Below are 18686 nucleotides of genomic sequence, written 5' to 3'. Positions count from 1 at the left end.
TGGCTGCTGCAGCTTTTCCTCTCTGTTCCCACTGGGGCGGAGGCAGCTCCGGGAACTGGAGTTAGAGTGGGAGACTGGGTGTTATTCTGCTTAATCTGCAGGGCATAGTCCTGCCCCAAGCCTGAAGGGGATCCAATGCTTGAGCCCTTGATCCTGCTTAGAGTTGCCTGTCTCACTGTGTTGGTGGCATCAAGCATCGAGGCCACCATCTCGGCATAGTCCTTTGACTCTGTGCCGGGGTGGCTGTGGAGGTAAGAGGAAGGGTCTTAGTAGTAGCCCAGGGAGCTATTTTTGCTATTGAAGGCCCAGGCTCCCAGGAGAAGTGCAGAAAATGAACTTCCTGGCACAGGCCTTTCAGCAAAGGTCATCCATCCAGGGATCAAGATGTAGCTGATTCTAGCTGATCAAAGCCTCCCGTTTTATAACCTGGGGATCTCGGCCCATCAGCACAGCAGATACCCCAGACTGCAGGAAACAGCTACTCCTTGTTTGTATTAAGAGGCTTAGGTAGCCTGTAGAGGTCTAATATCGTCACAAAGAGTGGGGTAATGGGCCAGCTGGTGGCATAGCCATTAAGGTGGCTGGATCCCACATGACTGACGGCGGTCTGAATCCCAGACATGGTGGCTGACTGTAGTTCGATTCCCAGACCTGTGGCTTTAGAAACACACCAGGCACATGTCTGTGCGTGCATGCCCAAAATCCTGAGAGGAAAATGGAGGAGATTTTGATGTGGCCACCCCCACTGGGGGGTGTCTCTCTCTCTCTGTAGCAAGTGCACATGCTCCACAACAACAACAACAAAAAAGAAGTTGTGGTGAAGTTGTAGAGAGCTAGTAAGCTTCCAGGCCTCCTTCCCTGGGAGTGGGGCCCTGTTTAGCTCAAAGCTGCATAGGGTTGGAGGGAAGATCTGGTCCCCAGGTTCTGTTCCAGGTTGGGCCTGACCCTACTGTCTTGCTGGTAAGAGGAAGGCTAGGGCCAACAGTGCCCTTTTCCCTGTCCTTAGTGACCGGGACACGCAGCTGGCACGGCTGATGCAGCGGAACAGCCTGAACCGTGAGGACGCAGAGGCCCGCATCAAGGCCCAGCTGCCCCTGAAGGAAAAGGCCCACATGGCCCGCCATGTGCTGGATAACTCAGGCGAGTGGAGCAGCACCAAACGCCAGGTCATCCTCCTGCACGCTGAGCTGGAGCGCTCCATGGAGTACCTGCCACTCAGGCTCGGGGTCCTCACAGGTCTGGCTGGCATCGCGGGCCTCCTTTACTTGCTCATCCACTACCTTCTGCCTTCCCCGTAGCTGGGCACTCTGAGGAAGGAAGCCACAGGCCCCATCTCCTTGGTGGCTGAAGTTGGGTAGCACATCCCGCTTCCTTCTAGCCCCTTGGCACACACAGGGACGGACACACACACATGTGAATCTGGCCTGGGCCCTGCACTGGACTAACCTTTCTTTGGAGTGCGTCCCTAGCAGGACGCACTCCAAAGAAGCAGTCCACGGTGTGTAGGAGCTCCTTCCTGCTTTTCCCAGAGCCTCCCAGCCCCCGGCACACCTACAGAACAGTGTGCTTGATGGTGCCTAAGAAAAGACAGAGGCCGGTAGAAATTTCTGAGGGCAGGGGTGGGGGACACTGTGGCTCCCTCCAGCGTTTACAGCTGAGAGGCCAAGGGTTCCCTGGGCTTGAGCCCTCTCCAAGTGCATGCTCCCTTGTGGAATCCTCCTTAGTGAGCCACGAGAACTCATCTTGGACCCAGGGCTTCTCCCTTAAACAGGGTTCTCCCCTGGCTTGAAGCTCTTGGCCAGGCTACAGCAAGCGTTCTCTTGTGGGTAATGCTGTAGCAAGGCAGAGGCCAGGCCTCTCCAGGGAAGTCTGGTTTCCCGGAGGCTTTCTCTAGTGTTCCTGACACCCTGCTCACCGCCTCCCACAGCTCTGCCTCCAACTGGTGGACTCAGACTGAGCTCTGGTACTCCATAAGCACCATGCTGTTTCTCACCTCTGTGCCTTCCCCTGCACTCGGGCCTGACTGCCTTTTCTTTTCCTTTCCCACAACTGGCCCACTCCCAGCTCAGGCACCATCTGACGCCCCGCCTGGGGTTGGTGCTCTGGGACTCCCCACCTGTTTGACCTTAATCCGCAGTGAAGTAACCAGCCACAAGCTGGCTGGTTTCTCCCTCTAGACTGTGAGCCCTTGAGCAGGGACAGTGTCATTCATCTCTGTTCCGAGCACAGAGCCTGGCTCGCCGTCAGTGCTTAATAAAGTGTGTTGGTCTGAGATGCTCCAGACCAATGGAGTTTTCCAGACTTGGCAGGTCCACTTGAGGTTACACTCGGCTCCTTTCCACAGTGGAGCCTGGGCACCTCTTTCCGGGCCCCTGATGGTACCTTAGCTGCCTGACTTCTGAGCCCCATGAGGGCTCTAGCCAGGGCTGGCTGGGCAGCAACACAGCCACTTGCCCCGCTGCTCCACTGGCCTTCTCCAGCCCAATTAGACCAGACAGGAGCCGGCGGACCTGCTGATGTGTTGATCCTGCAGCCAGTAGTCTATTAAGGCCAGAAATGAGTGTGACAAATGGGAATGCAGCGGTGGCCATATTTAGTGCCCCTTTCCCGAGCTACTCACTCTCCTCAGAGATGAGCTCATTAACTCACTGCAAACGCCCATGGGAGCAAAGAGCTGGGCAAGGCAGGAGTGAGCCTGCTGCTTCCCCAGTTTGGTGGGCTAGGGAGGGGAAGGTATGGACCCCCACTGGCCCTGTTGCCCTAGCATTTGCAAAATGGCCCTTAAAGGATGTCCGTGGCACTCCGGACTCTGCCTGATGAGTGTGGCACCTTGTAGGTAACATGGCATTTTCCCTTGACACTGCCCGGGGAGTCGGGGGTGGTTCGGCTCACAGAGCCAGGTTCTGAGCCCTACTCACTGTCCCTGAGCCTGGGGAGGGGGAGCAGATGACCTGGGATTGGAGGCTGCTTCCATCCCCTACTTGCTGCCTCGGTTCTCCTCTCAGGCTTCATGCTGCACACGTCACAGGGAACATCCTACGCGAACACTTGGGGGCAAGCTGGTGGCGGTGGTTAAGACAACGGGGTCCCACATAGCCAGCTGTGGTTCCAGTCCCAGACCCAGCAACTTGAAAAACTCTGGGCTCATGCCTTAACACACAAAACCCCAAAAGGATAGAAAGGATTGTGGTGTGGCCATTACCCCTGGGAGTGATTTCTCTCCTAACCTCTCTCCAGCGAACTCATGTGCCTTACAGCAAACAAAAAAAAAATCACTTCTTCCTGGAGCTTGTCTGCCAAGTTTGCTGTGAGTTGTCGAAGCCTAGCCAGGTTGGAATGTGGCCCACCATAGCCTGGCTCCACCTCCCGCCTCCCAGGCGACCTTGGAGAACAGCTAGCTTTCCCCTGGGCTGAGCGAGCTGGATCTCATGTTGAGGCGCTGGTGGGAGCTCCCGGAACGCCGGCTACCCGGAGCCCACCCCAAGTCCACCCCGCACCCGCGCAGGCAGCCTCCCCACCAGCCAGCAGGTGGCAGCACTCGCCCGGGTTGGGGCTGGGCCTTGGCAGCCGCGCTTGCGAAGCTGTTCTTAACTTTCTCCCGCCGGGAGCAGAGCGCCTCAGGTCCCAGCCAAGCGGCTGCGTGGGGGGCGCAGGCCCGGGGCCCCCGGCGCCACGCTCTGAGCGAGTCGGGGAGCGGGCTCGCTGCCTAGCCCCGGGCGCTAATTAAAACGCTGCTGCGCTCGCCTGGCGCCGCAGGTACTGAGAGATGTGTCCAAAACACGTCCCCCGGGAGGGTCGCTCCCACCCCCCAGCCGTGCGCCCAGATGCTACGCCCTGCTCTCTCACTTTGGGTCTTTGCATCCCGGGCGCAGCGATGAAAACACCAAGGAGGGTTGCAGGCACCCCCGCCAGTCTCCGGCCTGGGCCGGCGCAGGGCAGCTGGCCGAATTGTGCCGGTGACACGGCAAAGTGCCGGTTACCTTGAAATCCCTCCGTGCCGAGAGGGAGTCGGGGAGATAGGGGCCGCACCGGAGAGCCTCAGAGTTGAGCCACAGGCGAAAGAACCGACAAGCATAACGGTCAAGCGTCCGGACTCGGCGGGAGTAGGCCCCTCTCGCCACCTGCACTGCTCCATTCGTTAAACTTGGCTCCTTAGAGCTCGGTATTGACCAGTCCTCAGGTGTCGAACCTTTCCTTGTTGGGCCGTGGTGGGGCTGGCCCAGGGCAAGGTTTGGGACAGTCCGTGAGCCTCCGTGGCTACAAACAGCTGAGCGCCCCTGGTTCTAGCAAAGGCACTTTAGGTCTGAAGGAAACAGTCCCAGGAACAAGAAAGAAAATGAGTGGCAGTGATGACCCCAGCCCATGGGAGCTCATGGGAGCGGGCTGGGGAGAGCCTTGGACGTGGTGGGAGAGAAGAGGGATGAAGGAGGTGCCGAGGACCCACGGTTTGCCTCCCCGCTCCTTCCAGGAAAGGGAGATGCGGCCAGTGGCTGCTCGGTCCCACCCGCAGAGTTGAGGCTGCACCCAGCTGGGACCCAAAGCCGCCTTTCTGTGCTCCCCACTCCGCCTCCCCTCCCTGTCGCTCAGATTCCAATACAATTTCCAGCTAACCAGCATGTCGATAGAACAAGTCGGGCGGCCGGATTGCTGGCCAATTACAGGAAATCATTCTGCTCCACAGCTCAGCGCTCAGGAGAGAGGGAGGGAGGGGAGAAGGCGGGATTGGGGGGGCGGGGGAGGCGGGAATGGGAGCGAGCAGATGCCGGGCTCTCAGGCTGGAAGGGGCTCAGGCAGAGGCGGGGGAGTGCAGCACCCCCTCAGGGGAGAGGAGGGCTGGAGTGAGAGGAGGTGGATGGGGAGGCTCTGGGGGTAGTCCAGCCCCAGGCTCTTCCTCAGCCTCACACAGAGCTGGGGATCCAGCCTCCCTGCGGTGGGAGATTTGTACCCCAAATCAGAGAGAGCACTGGGGGCTGAAGGCAGATGAGGGTCCAGAAGGAGGCATCTGCTTGGAGTTGGAGGGGACAGAGGGAGGATGGTGAAAGCACCCTGGAGTGGGGGTGAAGATGGCACCCAGGCCTTGCTCCCCCCCCCCCAGCCTGCAGGGCCATCTGAGTGTGGAAGCTGGGCCCACAGGGGCAAGACCTTGCTGCAGATCAGAGGGCCAGGGGATCCTAGGGACAGGAGAAGGGGTATAAAGGGGAGGAAGGAGAAAGTAGCCGGGGCCTGTAGCTAAGTGGCCCCCCTTGGCCCCAGCCATCCTTCCACCCCAGAAGGTGGGCAGAAGTGTGGGAGGGGCAAAGGCCTCTCACTTACCTTCCCAGCCTCCCCCCCTCCCCCCTTCCCCCCCTGCCTTACTTCCCGCTCGGGTCCTCATGTGACAGGAGCCTGCTCTCCTCCACTTCCCATCTGTCTGACTCTCCCCAGCCTCCTATGCCTGCCTGTCGCCCTCCTGCCACCCCCGCCCCCACCACTTCTCCCAGAATGTCTTTAGCCTACCCAGGCTGCCCACCCAGAGGCCCCGCCTCCCTGCACCAAGGGCTGACTCCCCTTCTCTGCCCCAGGGTCTTTTCCCAAAGGACTGGAAGATCCTCGAGGGACAAACATCCTGTGGACCAGCTGCCCAGTGAGTGGCTGTCATTGCTTTGAACCCCAAAAGGAGGAAGCTGTGACTTTTGGTGTCTTCCTCTGCTCCAGGCTGTGGCCACCTCCTCATGCCCCCTCCCCAAGTCCCCAGGTCCTACTGTTCCTCCCGCAAGGCAATCCCGGACCCTCTCTTTCAGCTCCTCCAGAGATAGGGCCTGGGTTAGATTTACTCTCAGCTCTTGGGCCAACTCAGAGTTGATGGATGGGCAGATGGACCTCCTGCCACCCAGCACCCTGGCACCCTGCAAGTCCAAGAGAGTCTGAGTGCACGCAATTGAATGGCAAGGCCTTCCCTCCAGGTTCCTTTGGTGCATTGGATGAGCAGGTCAGCGTCCCAGGGCCTCTCCTTCCCCAGGCTCTCTGTCCGAGGACAGAGACTCACGTCCAGGGTGGAAGTGTGGAGGCGGGCCTCTTTGTGTCCCCAACTTGGCACATGGTGGGTGCGCTTGGGCTCCGCGGAGCTGGGAGTAAGTCGCAGCTCCAGGGCCGATACCACGGCCTCGGCGGCGGGTCTCTCGGGCGCTGCCTCTCGCAGGCCGGGGTGCCCCGCAATCCAGAAGAGGGCGCCCGCCTGGGCCTGGGCCGCAGTGCCCCGCGCCGGGCGAGTCGCGCTCGGCAACCCGCAGGCTCCGCGCCATCGATCTGGCCGCCGGGACCCGGCGATCCGCCTCCCCACCTCTCGCTTTTCGCTTTTAATTGAAGTTTGTTTGAGCAGAGCGCGGAGCGGGCAGAGGCAGAAACCAAATATTTAGTTGCTGCAAATTGGCACCTCCAGATCAATTACCCGGCCCGTGTCAGGGCCTGCGCCGCCCCCCGCGCCCCGCGGAATCTCAATGCGGCGCTGCCCTCGCCGGGGCCGCCCTCGCCGCCCGCCTCCATTCCGCGGCACGTTTCTCATCAGCTCCAGCCATACATCACCCGTGGCCGCGAGGGAACAGATTTTCAATGGGAAAAGTTCCCCAGGAGGGTCCTTGTTGCCGATTCCCGCCGCGCCTGGTGCTGTCTGCCCCCTCCCCAACCGCCCCGATCTGGCCTGTCTGATGGGGACAGCCCTGAGTGAGCTCTGAGCAAGGACTTTGGGTCACAGAGACTTGGCCCCAATCCCAGTAACTCCTCTTTCCCGCTGGGTGACCTTGGGAAAGTTACTTATGCACCCTGAGCCTCAGTTTCCCCATTTACAAAGGGCTCAGCCTTCACCCTGTGGGGTCATGGAGGGACACTGCCAGGCACTGACACATAGATATTAGTTCTCAGCCCTGGGTGGGGTAGAATGGGTTCTAAATGAAGTGAGAGCCACTAAGTGGGAGGCATCTCAACGAAGCCACTAAAAACGCCTGCTGGAACGCAGGAGGCAGCCAGCCCCTCAGAGTCCCTGGCAGGGGCTGGACAGGAGTGATGACCCTGGGCAAGCGCCATCCGGGAGAGGTCTGAGCCCCAGCCCAGGTGCATCCAAAAGAGAAGCTGCTTGTCCAGTACCAAGGCTTGTGAGTAGGCTTGGTGCTGAGCCCCAGAGGGCCATGACCTCCAGGTTGGGCCAGGAAAGGAAGGCCGGAGGCAACCAAAGAAGGTCACCAAAGGCTCCTGACCTGTGCCAGGCTGCATCTCAGGAGGCCGTGCAATGGCAGAGGGTGTGGAGGACCTCAGGCAAATTACTGAAGGTCAGTTTTCCAGTGTGTAAAATGGGGCCCACACTCCCAGAGCACTTGTGTATGTGAGAGGGAAGGAGATGGGATGGGCCTGAAGAAGGCGGCGCCCAGCTGGGGTGTGAGGGCCCTTCCTTCCCACGCTCAAACTCAACCGTGTTCTCATTCCCAGAGCCTCCCCCAACTCCCGCCAGGGAATCACTGGAGTCAAGGAGGTTGGCTTTTTTGTTTGTTTGTTTAAAGAGATTTTTGCTGTAGAGCGTGTGGACTCACTGGAGTGACAGAACAGAGAGACAGAATGAGAGAAATCACTCCCTGGGGGGTTGGCCACACCACAGTCCTTTCTCCTCCACTCTTCTCTTGAGACTTTGGGCACGCATGCACACATACCCAGTGTGTTTCAAGCAGCCAGGTCCAGGGCTTGAACTGTGGTCAACCACGTGGGAGTCCAGTGCCTTAACCACCATGCCACCTGCTGGCCCCAGAGGTTGTCATTTTTAAATGACTGCCCTGGCAGAGTGACAGAAGAGGTGCGGGGCCGGTGGGGGTGGGGGGAGGAGGCGATGTGTCCCAGCCTAGTGCTCTGAGAGCCTTTCCTTAAGAACAGAGGCACTTCAGACATTCCTCCTCTTCCTGGCTCCCAATACCACCGCTATCCCTCAAACAGATCTTTGCCCAGAGCAGTCAGCCACACCTGGGGAGAGTTCCCTCCCCCTCAAACCCTGAGCCCAGGTGGAAAGGCAAGACTGCATGCAATCCAGAGCCCTAGTTCCCAGTCAGTGAGAAGCCAACTCCCTCCTCACCCTCGATGTTCTCAACTGTGATATTGGGACCACAGGTCATGAGCCACTAATTATGAGGTGCTATTGGGAAGACGGATGACCTCTAGAGGTTACTGACTCCTTGGCCCTGCCTCTCACATGCTCCTGTCCTCAACTCTCCCCACCTGCAACAGGATCACCTCTGCTGGCCAGACAACCCCCAGCCCCCAGCCTCTGGGAATGGCAGCCTACCATTGGTCAAGTCAGAAAGTCCTCCTGACAGTCTACCCTAAATCTCTCACTGCTCCCTTCAGGGATAATTCAAAGAACAAACAGCAAAAAGATAAATGTTATGGATAGACGATGCCGCACTATTTTTAAAAAATACCCCCAAAGAGAGTGGGGGTGGGTGGGAATTACCTTCGGACACAATGCTCTTTACACTAAACATCTTGGCGATAAATATAGCTGTGTAATTCTTTTTTCTCCTTGGCAGAGAGAAAGGCTGAGGCTGGGCAGAAAGGCAGAGGGACCCGAAAATATAAATCAATATGTGACTTTAATATATGTGCTCTCGGTGTCTGTGTGTGCTGGGGGATTATTAGTAACCTTGATTCCAGCTCAGTGTCCATGTGAGGCGGGGAGACGCGTGGCCCCCAGGGAGGAGAAGAGAAATTAGGAAGCCAAATTCTTCTCCTGATTGACACCTGGGTAAACATTATCCCGGCAGAAGGGGAAGAAAAAAAGATCAATGCTGGGTATTTTTATCACGTTCCAGGGACGGACAGGGGGGGAAATTAAAGAAACAGTCCTCTAGCATCATTGAATATGCTCATCTCCAAGGAGAAGGCGGAAGGGGTGGGACCAGGTGGAGAAGACAAGCAGGACCGTGGGTGGGAGAGCGAGCGAGTATGTCCAGGGAGCAGGGGCTGGTGCTCGTTTTGCCCTGGGGCACTCGTGTGAATGGCAGCAGGTACAAAGGAGCCAGGCCTTTAATGACAGGGCAAAGGTGCCCGCTTTGATGGGGGAATTATAGGCCAGTGTCTAATGTGAGCTGAGACTCTGGCTTCAATGGAGGCCCAAGAGGCATTGGTCTTAGGAGATTGTCCAGGAGGCTGCTTCCAGCAGGAGGTTCTCAGTGCATGGAGGGGAGGGGAGAGGAGGGGCTGCTTCAGCAGGGACTGGGGAGAGCCAGTGTCACATTGTTCTTATCTGTGAAATGGAGGTAAGCAACCCCCACTCTGCTCATCTCACAGTGTTGAAATAAGATGATACAAAACGCTTACAGCGACAACGGGTATTGCTCATCCCTGTCCAATAGAAATAAAATGCAAGTCACAAATCGATTTTTAAATGTTCTAGTAGTTATACTTAAAAGTAAAACAGAGGGCCAGCTGGTAGCATGGTGATTAAGCTGGCTGGATCCCATGTGGCCAACTGCATGGATCAAGACCCAGACCCAGCAGCTTGAAAAACACACCAGGTACTTGTGCATGCATGCCCAAAATCCCAAGAGGAGAAATAGAAGAGAAGAAATTGCAGAGTTGTCATCCCCTCTGGGGAGGGGTGCTTTTTCTGTCTCTGTCTCTCTCTCCAGTGAGCCCATGTGCCCTACAGCAATTATTTTTAAAAAGTATAAAGAAACTCAAAAAAGTAATTCAAATAATATTTTTATTTATTTTTAGATTTTTGCTTTAGGGCACATGTACTTATACGGGGGGGGGGGGGGAATGAGAAATCACCCACTAGGGAGGGCGGCCATGTTGTAATGCCTTCTCCAATCTCCTCTCAGGAGGGCACGCATGCACATGCACCCAGTGCAGTTCTCAAGCCTTCAGATCCGGGACTCAGACCGCGAAGTTGGCCATATGGGATCCAGCCGCCTTAACCTCCTTGCCACCTGCTGGCCTCAAGTAATACTTTAAAATCTAACCCAATATATCTAAAATATGATTTCAGCATGTGGCTAGTGCCACATTCCACTAGCTACATGTGGCAAGTGGCTGCCATACTGGGTCAGCGCAGATGGAGAATCAGAAACCCGCAGAGTAGGGGCCTCCATCCTGTGACAGTGGGGAGGGGCCCCTGGGGTTAGAGGGAAGTGTGTCCTGAGAAATGCAAGACAGATCATGTCTCGTTCGGGGGACCGCAAAGCCCCAGCGGGCACTCTCAGGAGGCAGCCAGATGGCAAGTCTTCCCTCAGAGGACCTCCTGGGGCCTTCAGTCCTTCTGGACCCCAGCTCCCCATTCTGGCATCCCCTGGCAACCTGATTTGGAAGGAAGATGCCAGCAGCTGACTTGAAAACTTCACTCCTGGTGTCTCTGCTCCCGGTCTTGGGACCCAAGGCAAGGCTCCTCTTTGAGCCGCGCCACGTCACAAATGGCAATGGCTCCAGCCATTCAACAGTGGAGGAAAATTTCTTACGCACAACTCTCCCAAGGCTGTCCCTTCCTTAGGTGGGTATCACTGGCCGTGTTCCCAGGGTCTGCTTCTAGGAGAGGCAGGATCCTGTTGCAGAAAGAGGGTAGGTGAGGAGGCCCAGAAAGGGTGGCTTCTCTCACAGCAGAAGCAGATGAGCTAGAGCACCCCGGTTTGGGCCCAGGACCCACAGTCGCCTTCTCAGCAGTTCTCAGTACAGGGTTTATTGTGGGAAGGAGTGAACTGGGCTATTTCTGGGCAATGTGAAGGGTGCCCAGTGCTGTCCAGAAAGAAGCCTGCCCATCTGGTCTGGTGTTTTCTGAGAGCCAGAGGGGCCTAGAATCTGGCTGATCCTGTGCCCAAATGGCCCAGCCCCTACTACCCACCTGTCTTCCTTGTCCTGGCTGCAGAACTTGGCTGCCAGGAGAAGGGTGTGGGGAGAGGCAGCGGCCTGCTACAAACCGTGTGCACCCACCTGCCAGTGCCCGTGGATCGAGTCCTTGGATATATCTTTTGCAGACTCTTCAATGGAGGGGGGAAATCTGAAATTGAAGAAATCTAATTCCTAGGGACCAGCAGGTGGCATGGTGGTTTAGCACTGGACTCCCATATGGCTGACCACAGTTCGAGTCCTGGACTTGGCGGTTTGCTTTCTCACTTTCTCTCTCTCTCTGGTGAGTGCACATGTATTGTAGCAAATTAAAAATAACATTAATAATAATGATAAATAAAATTAAATATATAATTTATCTTTATGAAAAGAATTAATTCAGGTTGGCAGGTAGCCTGCTGATTAAGGGTCCTGGACTCCCACATGGCTGACCACGGTTCAAGTCCCAGACCTGGTGGCTTACTTTCTCACTTTCCCTCTCTCTGTTTCTCTCTCTCTCACTCTGTCTCGGGTCAAATTAAAATATATAAATAAAGTTAAATTTAAAAATAATTCAAAAACAAAGAATTATTTAATGTCATTTATTATTTTTAGAGAGATTTTTTGCTTTTTTTTTTTTTTTTTTTTACAATTTTTTTTGCTATAGGGCGTGTGTGCTCACTGTAGAGACAGATGGAAGCAAAAAAATCACTCCCAGGGGAATGGGCGTGCTACAATCCCTTCTCCATTCTCCTCTTGGGATCTTGGGTACGTACACACATGTGCCCAGTGTGAGTTTTAAGCTGTTGGGTCTGAGACTCGAACTGTGGTTGACCACATGGAAGTCCAGCAATGTAAACTATGCCACCTGCTGGTCCCTATTATTATTATTTTTTATTTGGCCAGAGAGAGAGAGAGAAAGTGAGAACGCAACCTGCCAGGTCCAGGACTTGAACTGCAGTCAGTCATGTGGGAGTCACGCACCTCAAACACTCCAGCACCTGCTGGCCCCTAAATAAATAATTTTCTTTAGAGTTTTTTTTTTAATTTTTTTTTGCTATCGGGTGTGTGTGCTTACCAGAGATACAGAGAGAGACAGAAAGATAGAAAGTGAGAAATCACCATCCTGGGGGAAATAACCACGCCTCCTCCTCCAGTTTCCTCTTGGAATTTTGGGCATGTGCACGCACATGCGAGGTGTGAGTTTAAGCCACTGGGTCCAGGACTCAAACCACGGTCGACTATGTGGGAGTCCAATAATATAAGCATTACACGATCTGCTGGTCCCAATTCTATTTTTTAAGAGAGATTTTTGTTACAGGGCACATGATCTTGCTGGAGAGACAGAGAGAGATGGAGAGACAGAAAGCAAGAAATCACCCCCTGGGGGGATGGCCATGCTGTAATCCCTTCTCCATTTTCCTCTTGGGATTTTGGGTATGTACTTGCATGCTCCTGGTGTGAGTTTTAAGCTGCCAGGTCTGGGACTCAAACAGTGGCCAGCTATGTGGGAGTCCAGTGAAGTAACCATTATACCATCTACTGGTCCCTAAATAAATAATTCTTTTTTTTCTTTCTCCTTTCTTTTTTGGGCCGGGAGAGGTTTTCGCTTTAGGGTATGTGCACTTGCCAGAAAGAGAGAGACAGAGAAATAAAAAGCGAGAAATCACCCCCCGGGGGGGATGGTCACGCCACAATCCCTTCTCCTCCATTCTCCTCTTGAGATCTTGGGCATGCACGCACACGCGCCCGGCATGAGTTTTTAAGCCACCGGGTCCGGGATGCAAACCGCGGGCGACTACATGAGAGTCCAACGACATAGCCATTACGCTAAGTGCTGGTCCCACCTAAATAAATAATTCTTAGGAAAAAAAAAAAGAAAGAAAGAAATCTAAATCCTAGATATTCCAGAAAACGGGCTTCAAGAGATCTATGAACACTACCTATCCGTCATCAGAAGCCAGACCTTGTGGGTGTGTGTTTTTCTGAGCTAGAGATCTAAGCTTTGGTCAGGGCTTAGAGAGATCTGTGACCCCTACTAGGGTAAGAACAACTGCTTACGGGCAGCCACAAATACACGCACAGACACACCTATACACATACTCATACGTACCCACACACACACGTACGCACAGACACACTACACAAGCACGCTTTCCCTCTTCCTGTTTCAGGTCTCTTTCCTCGTTTCCATCTGATACAGAGCTGCTTCCATGGACGTCCTCTCTCCACTGTTTTAGGCCTCTTCCCGGTTAGAGGCTCAGTGAGCCCAGTGCCGACAAACCAGACCCCTTGTTTTGGTTTTAAAGAGCCCTCCACTATGAATCCTTTCTGCCTGGCACAGACAGGAGCCTTGAGTGCGGCCCAGCTCTCTGTGCAGTTAGCCCTGCCTTCCGCCGTCCAGCCTCCCTGCCTTTCCCCGGGCGGCTTTCTCCTCCACCACATTCTTGCTCCTCTCCACACCCATTCTCCTTAGCCTACCTGCTCTGCAAAGCCTGTTGCAAACATGGCCTCTTCCGTGAGCGCTTCCCTAGTAGCCTAATCAGAAATGCCTGGCCTCCTCAGCTCTGCCTCCCAGCCCCCCTTGCATGTCCCAGGCCCTGGCCCCTTATTGCTCACAGCCTCAAGAGTCTGGGTCACGCTATGGACATGGTACACCCTGGAGGGCAGAGCTCTTAGGGGGTGGGATGCCTGTGAGTCCTTCCAAAATGCATTTCCCACCATCACACTGTCCATCCACTCACCCCCACCCCAAGGTAACACCAAGGTCGGATGTGGGAAAAAATAGATGAAACGACATTTCACAAATCACAGCCTAAACCCTGCTCAGGTGTTCCCCTCCTCCCAGTATTCTACTAGACTCCAGCCCGCCCCTGGCTCCCGGCCTGCTGGCCCCTCCTCATCCACCCAGTCCAGATGTCCAGCACCTGAGTGGCTCAGCTACAGAGACACGGGGTCTCTCCCTTTCTGAGTCCGGGTCTCTGTGTGTTGCCAGTAGCCCTCTAGTGTGCCCCATTAGACTGAGATTACTGGGAGTGCGAGGACCTACCTGTTTTGGTCTTTTTTCCTTTCCCCACTCCATTCAAATAAGGATTTCAAACAGCTTTCAGAGACACACGTGACAAGATAAAAAATGAGAGCAGAGCTGGAGGTGTAGAGGTTCTGCTTCCTCCTCCCCCAGGCTCTGTCTTTGGCACCCTGCAAAGGGCACCTTCAAGGTGGCCCACCATGGCCTTCGCCCAGCCCATTCATCCTTCCCAGCAACCTCAGGCGCAGACTTGGCCAGCGCCCTCCTCCCTTACCAGCCCGCCAGGCCCAGCCCACCCCGCCCAGCCCCTCGTGCTCTTCTCTTTCCCACCCCCATCTGCAACCACAGCACATCCCAGCTGTCTGATTAACTCAATTGATTAATTAAGCTCTAATGAGAGCTGTGACTCACCCCTGCAGCTGCTGACCAGGAGGCCAGCCATGCCAGGAAGGGCACTGGTGGCCACAGGCAATCTTAGGAGAACCCGGGGGGGCAGGATGCTCAGTGGTCAGCGTCGCTGAACTGCTAAGGGAGACACAAAGCTTGCCCATGGCTAGGTCTCCCCCAGACCTCCTGGAGCCAGCCAGTCGGCACCAGAATAGGCCATCTGGCACCAGCCGTGCAGAGGCAGGGAGGACAGAGCAGATCCTGGCCAACTGAGAAAGGCCAGGAGGGGACTGCATCACCACCTTGACTCATGGGACCTGGTGTGCCCAAGGCCTAGAGGGTGCTTGCCGTGTGGCAACTGGACACTGACCATAGGGGCCAGGCATAGCCCTGCTAGAAGGGCCTGTGGTTCCTTCCACCCTCACAACGCCCAGCCATGTGGTCAGGCGAGCCCCCACCTAGCCGCTGGCCCCCCATTCCAGATAACCACAAGGGCTCCAGGTCCAGTTCCTCCCAGCTACAGCCTCAGCCCTGACCCTTTCCCCAGACTCTGTGCCCTTGTCCAGGGTGGGGAGTAAAGGCCCTCGCATTAATAATAACCTCTTGAGTGGAATTTTCCATCTCACAAAGCACATCCAGGCCCATTCTCCCGCAGAATCCTGTGAAGCAAACAGTATGGAGTCTGCTCTAGAGATGAGGAAACTGAGCTCTGGATTTGCCCGGGCTCGCCGGGGCTTTCTTGCTTCCAACCTTTGCATTTGTCTTGGGAGAACACGCTCCTCTTCGGTTTTGAACCTCAGCTTAGACGTCACTTCAGCCAAAGGCCCTGTCTCTCCAGCTGCAGGGACCTCTAGTCGTTAACTGGTTTATAATGTGCCAGGGGGCCGTGCCCTGTCTGTCCCTGCCCATCCCGGCACACTCTCGGGGCTTTAAGGACATCACACTTAATGCGTGAAGGAAAGAAACGAGAGAGAGAACCGAATGAGCCTCCACAATGGCAGATATTCCGACCCGGTGTCACGCCGAGAGGAAGGACACTGAGGGGCAGGCAGGGCAGGGCAGCATGGTCTGGGATGTCAGCCGGCCTGCCGACGACCACTGCATGTAGGGCCCATTGATCCGGAGAGAGGCAGGTAATCCCTTCCCCTGCCCTAAGCAGGCAGGATGTGGTGGGCCTAGCCCAGGGGGTCATGGGAAGAGGGTAGTGGGGGTGGTGTGCAGAGATGGGCAGGTGGTGCATGGGGGGGCAACTCTAGGGTACTGGGGAGACAGGACGCCCAGGGTGGAGACAGAGACCGCGCTAGAGTCCTGGCTTTGACCTCTCCGAGTGCCTCGTGGCCTGGGCTCTGCGCTGCTGTCTTCTGGTCTGGGAATCCTGTAGTCCCAAGAGACACGTGACCATGTGACTAGGAAGCGAGAGACATGGGGATGGAAAGATGGACGAGGGGTGGGAGCGTTGCAACGGCCCCCTGCAGGGGTGGTGGGAGGGAGTGGTGACCACAGCCAGGAGCCTCTGAGCCCGGTGAAGAGCCCCGCCACTCCCCCGGCCCTGTTCTGTCGCTGCCCCTCAGATTCAATTACCAGCTCAGCTTTCAAATCGGGCTCCAGCCAGTAACTTTACTGGAGAAAATGATTATGTGATTATTTCAACCTTGCTCCAAACACCGTTTTAATTGGATCTGGGAAAAGGCGATTTGCGCATCAGAGGGACCACGCGGGGCGGGAGTGGCATGGGAATGTCAGGCCATGAGCTGCGAAGGGCAAGGGAGGGTTTTGCTTCAAGATTCCTTGTCCGCTCAAACCCTTCCCCTCCCTGAGGCTCATCTTGGATCCAGAGTGAGCCACAGCAGGAAGAGAAAACAGGTGTGGGGTCGGGTGGATTGGGACAAGCAGATTGGGAGAGGGGATTCCAGGGGGACAGGGTTCCAGAAGCCTGGTTTCCCGCCTATAGTGACCCTCAGCCACTTTTCAGCCAAGCCCCTTCTGGCCCCAGCCTCAGCCTTCCTGGAGTGAATTTTGGCCCGAACAGTAGCCTGAGAAGCCGAAGGGGAAGGAACATCTGATTTCCCAGAATCCAGCAGAGACTTGGAAAGGGATTTGGGATCATCGGCCCCCAGGACCACTCTGCCCGCTTTCTTTCTTGTAGGCGAGTAATTGGAGTTTGACCACACTGAGACCTTTCTGAGCCTCGGTGTCCCCACCTGTCAAAGAGAAGATTGGTCCAAGGTGGTCCCAGGGCCACTTCCAGCAATGAAGGAAGCCGCTTTACCTGATTCTCCGAGTGTTCTGGCTCCACAGGTGCCAGGCATTCAGAGCGGGCCTGGGCTTGGGGCAGGAGGGCGGCGCAGAGGGTGCTCCAAGGGCGGAGGAGTCAGGGGGACACCTGAAAGGTGGCACTCAACTCATCATCTCGAAGCCCCTGCTCCAGGACCTTCTCTGACTCCTTATCCCCATCTCTTCAACAAGCACTTTGTCGACACTTTAATATCGCTTAGAAGATGCCATGTTGGGAGCAGCAGGTGGCATGGTGGTTGAACTACTGGTCTCCCACATAGCTGACTGTGGTTCGTGTCCCCAACCTGGTGCCTTACTTTCTCACTTTCCTTTTCTCTCTGCCTCTCTCTGGTCAAATTAAATAATAATAATAGTAACAATGAATGGGGGACCAGCAGGTGGCGTGGTGGTTAAGGCACTGGATACCCCCACATGGCTGACCACCGTTCCACTCTTGGACCTGGTGACTTGGTTTCTCACTTTCTCTCTCTCTCTCACTTTCTCTCTCTCTCTCATTTTCTTTCTCTCTCTAGCTCTCTCTCTCTCTTTCTCTGTGTGTGTGTGTTTCTGTGTGGCTGGTCAAATTAAAATAAATGAATGAATAAATAAAATAAATAATTATAAAAAAGCAATAAATAGAATTAAATAAATAAATGATCCCTTAAAAATATATATGTATCTTTATAAAAAATTTAAAAAAAGATGCCATTTTGGAGAACGTGCTCTAGGGAGCTGCTCGGAGAAGGAGTGAACACCTCTTAGCCCTGCCCTGTGCCCACTGAGACCCGGGCCCTGAGGCTGCTGAGAGTCCTGGCCAGGACCTGGCAGGCCTCAGCTGTGGCAGCCATCAGTGAGCATTTACCAGGCACTTGGAGCGTGTGGGCCAAGGACACCAAGGCGGGCGTAGAGGGGACAGGAGGTGTTGGCTAAACTCATCTGTCAGCTGCTGAGCCCCTGCTGGGTGCCAGGCAAGGGCCAGCGTGCCTTAGGGAGGCTGCCAACCTGCTCTGGGAGACACGGCGCCCTCTTCCTAGAGAAAACCTGAAACTATGAGACCTGGAAATCTGAAAAATGATGGTTCTAAAATAAGGCTCTGAGCACTCAGGAGCTGGTCAGTCTCAGGCAAAACCTAGGCAGACTTCCTGGTGGAGGTTTCAAGGAGATCTGGGAGTAGTTAGGCCATGAGGAGGTTGATGGACATTCCGAAGGCCAGCAAAAGTGCCCAGAGAGAAGAGGGTCTGCCTCTTTGTGTCTTACAAAATTCCCTGAGTGAGGAATTACCGTTTCCATTTTGCAGATAGGAGTCCCGAGACAAAGACAGATTCAGACACTTGTCAGAGTCACACACAGCCAGGAGGGAGAGCTGCCTGTGCGCAGCTTCACCTGGCATCTCCCTGAACTGGCTGTCTCTGCCCAGGGCACCAGGAGGCAGAGGCAGAAGGCTGGGTCTTAGAAGGCTGGTTCCCCGGAATCTCCCCGGGATCCAAGGATCAGGAATAAAATTGGGACAAACAGGACTCGCACCCTCCAGGCCCGTTCCTTCCTGGAGATGGGGTTTTCAAAGGCGTGAATGGGGGAAAATGACGTCCTCAAAGAAGAAACCCGCACTGCCATCTCTCCTTCACTCGTTAATTTCAGGGGAAGTATTAGCTGTCAGCAGGCCCTGGCCCTCCAATTCAAATTAGAGAATTTGAATTCTTAATTTCTCCTAATCCATCAGTGAGCTGCCTCCCTGCGCTAATATTAGCAGCGCTGAGGCTCGGATCAGTCCTTGATGTCTCCCGCCCTCTGAAAAAAGCCCTAATCGATAGGGCTGGGCCTGGGGCGTGGGCTCCTCAGAGGCAGGGACCCCCTCCCTGCTTCCCAGTTGCCTCGAGTCCAAAGAAGAGAGCGGAGTTTGAGGGCGGTCCCTGGAGACATGGGAGAGTCGAACAGCAGGAAATAGAGAAAGAGCAAAGGAGAGGTGTAGAAGATGGAGGCAGAGGCCGGGAGAGCCTGGGAACAGGGAAGGGAGGGAGGGAGAGACCCAGGAAAGGCTGCGCCACCGTCTGGCCCTATGCACATTTCTTTTTCTTTTTTATTTCCAAAGAATTATTTTTTATTTAACTTTATTTATTTATTCATCCATTCCAATTTGACCAGAGAGGGACAGAAAGAGGGA

General features: G+C 55.1%; 1 protein-coding gene across 20 annotated transcripts in view; it reads left to right on the top strand.

The window, feature by feature from the left end:
- The window catches only part of DCAKD (dephospho-CoA kinase domain containing), a 40136-nt gene extending 37835 nt beyond the window's left edge, over positions 1-2301 (top strand). For 17 of the 20 annotated variants that reach the window (XM_006170014.3, XM_006170008.3, XM_006170000.3 and 14 more), the window contains one exon: positions 1007-1298. In XM_006170014.3, coding sequence (XP_006170076.1) covers positions 1007-1298 — 292 coding nt within the window. Of the gene's footprint in view, positions 1-101; positions 252-1006 lie in introns of all 20 variants that reach the window. The other 3 variants (XR_003548142.1, XM_027768874.1, XM_027768886.1) reach the window with 3 other exon arrangements.
- The last annotated feature ends 16385 nt before the right edge of the window (positions 2302-18686 follow it).

This window comes from Tupaia chinensis, unplaced genomic scaffold, assembly GCF_000334495.1.
Source record: "Tupaia chinensis unplaced genomic scaffold, TupChi_1.0 Scaffold148004_1, whole genome shotgun sequence".
Classification (NCBI taxonomy): domain Eukaryota; kingdom Metazoa; phylum Chordata; class Mammalia; order Scandentia; family Tupaiidae; genus Tupaia; species Tupaia belangeri.
The sequence above is the reverse complement of the archived record's forward strand: the minus strand, read 5'-3'. Positions and strand labels throughout refer to the sequence as shown.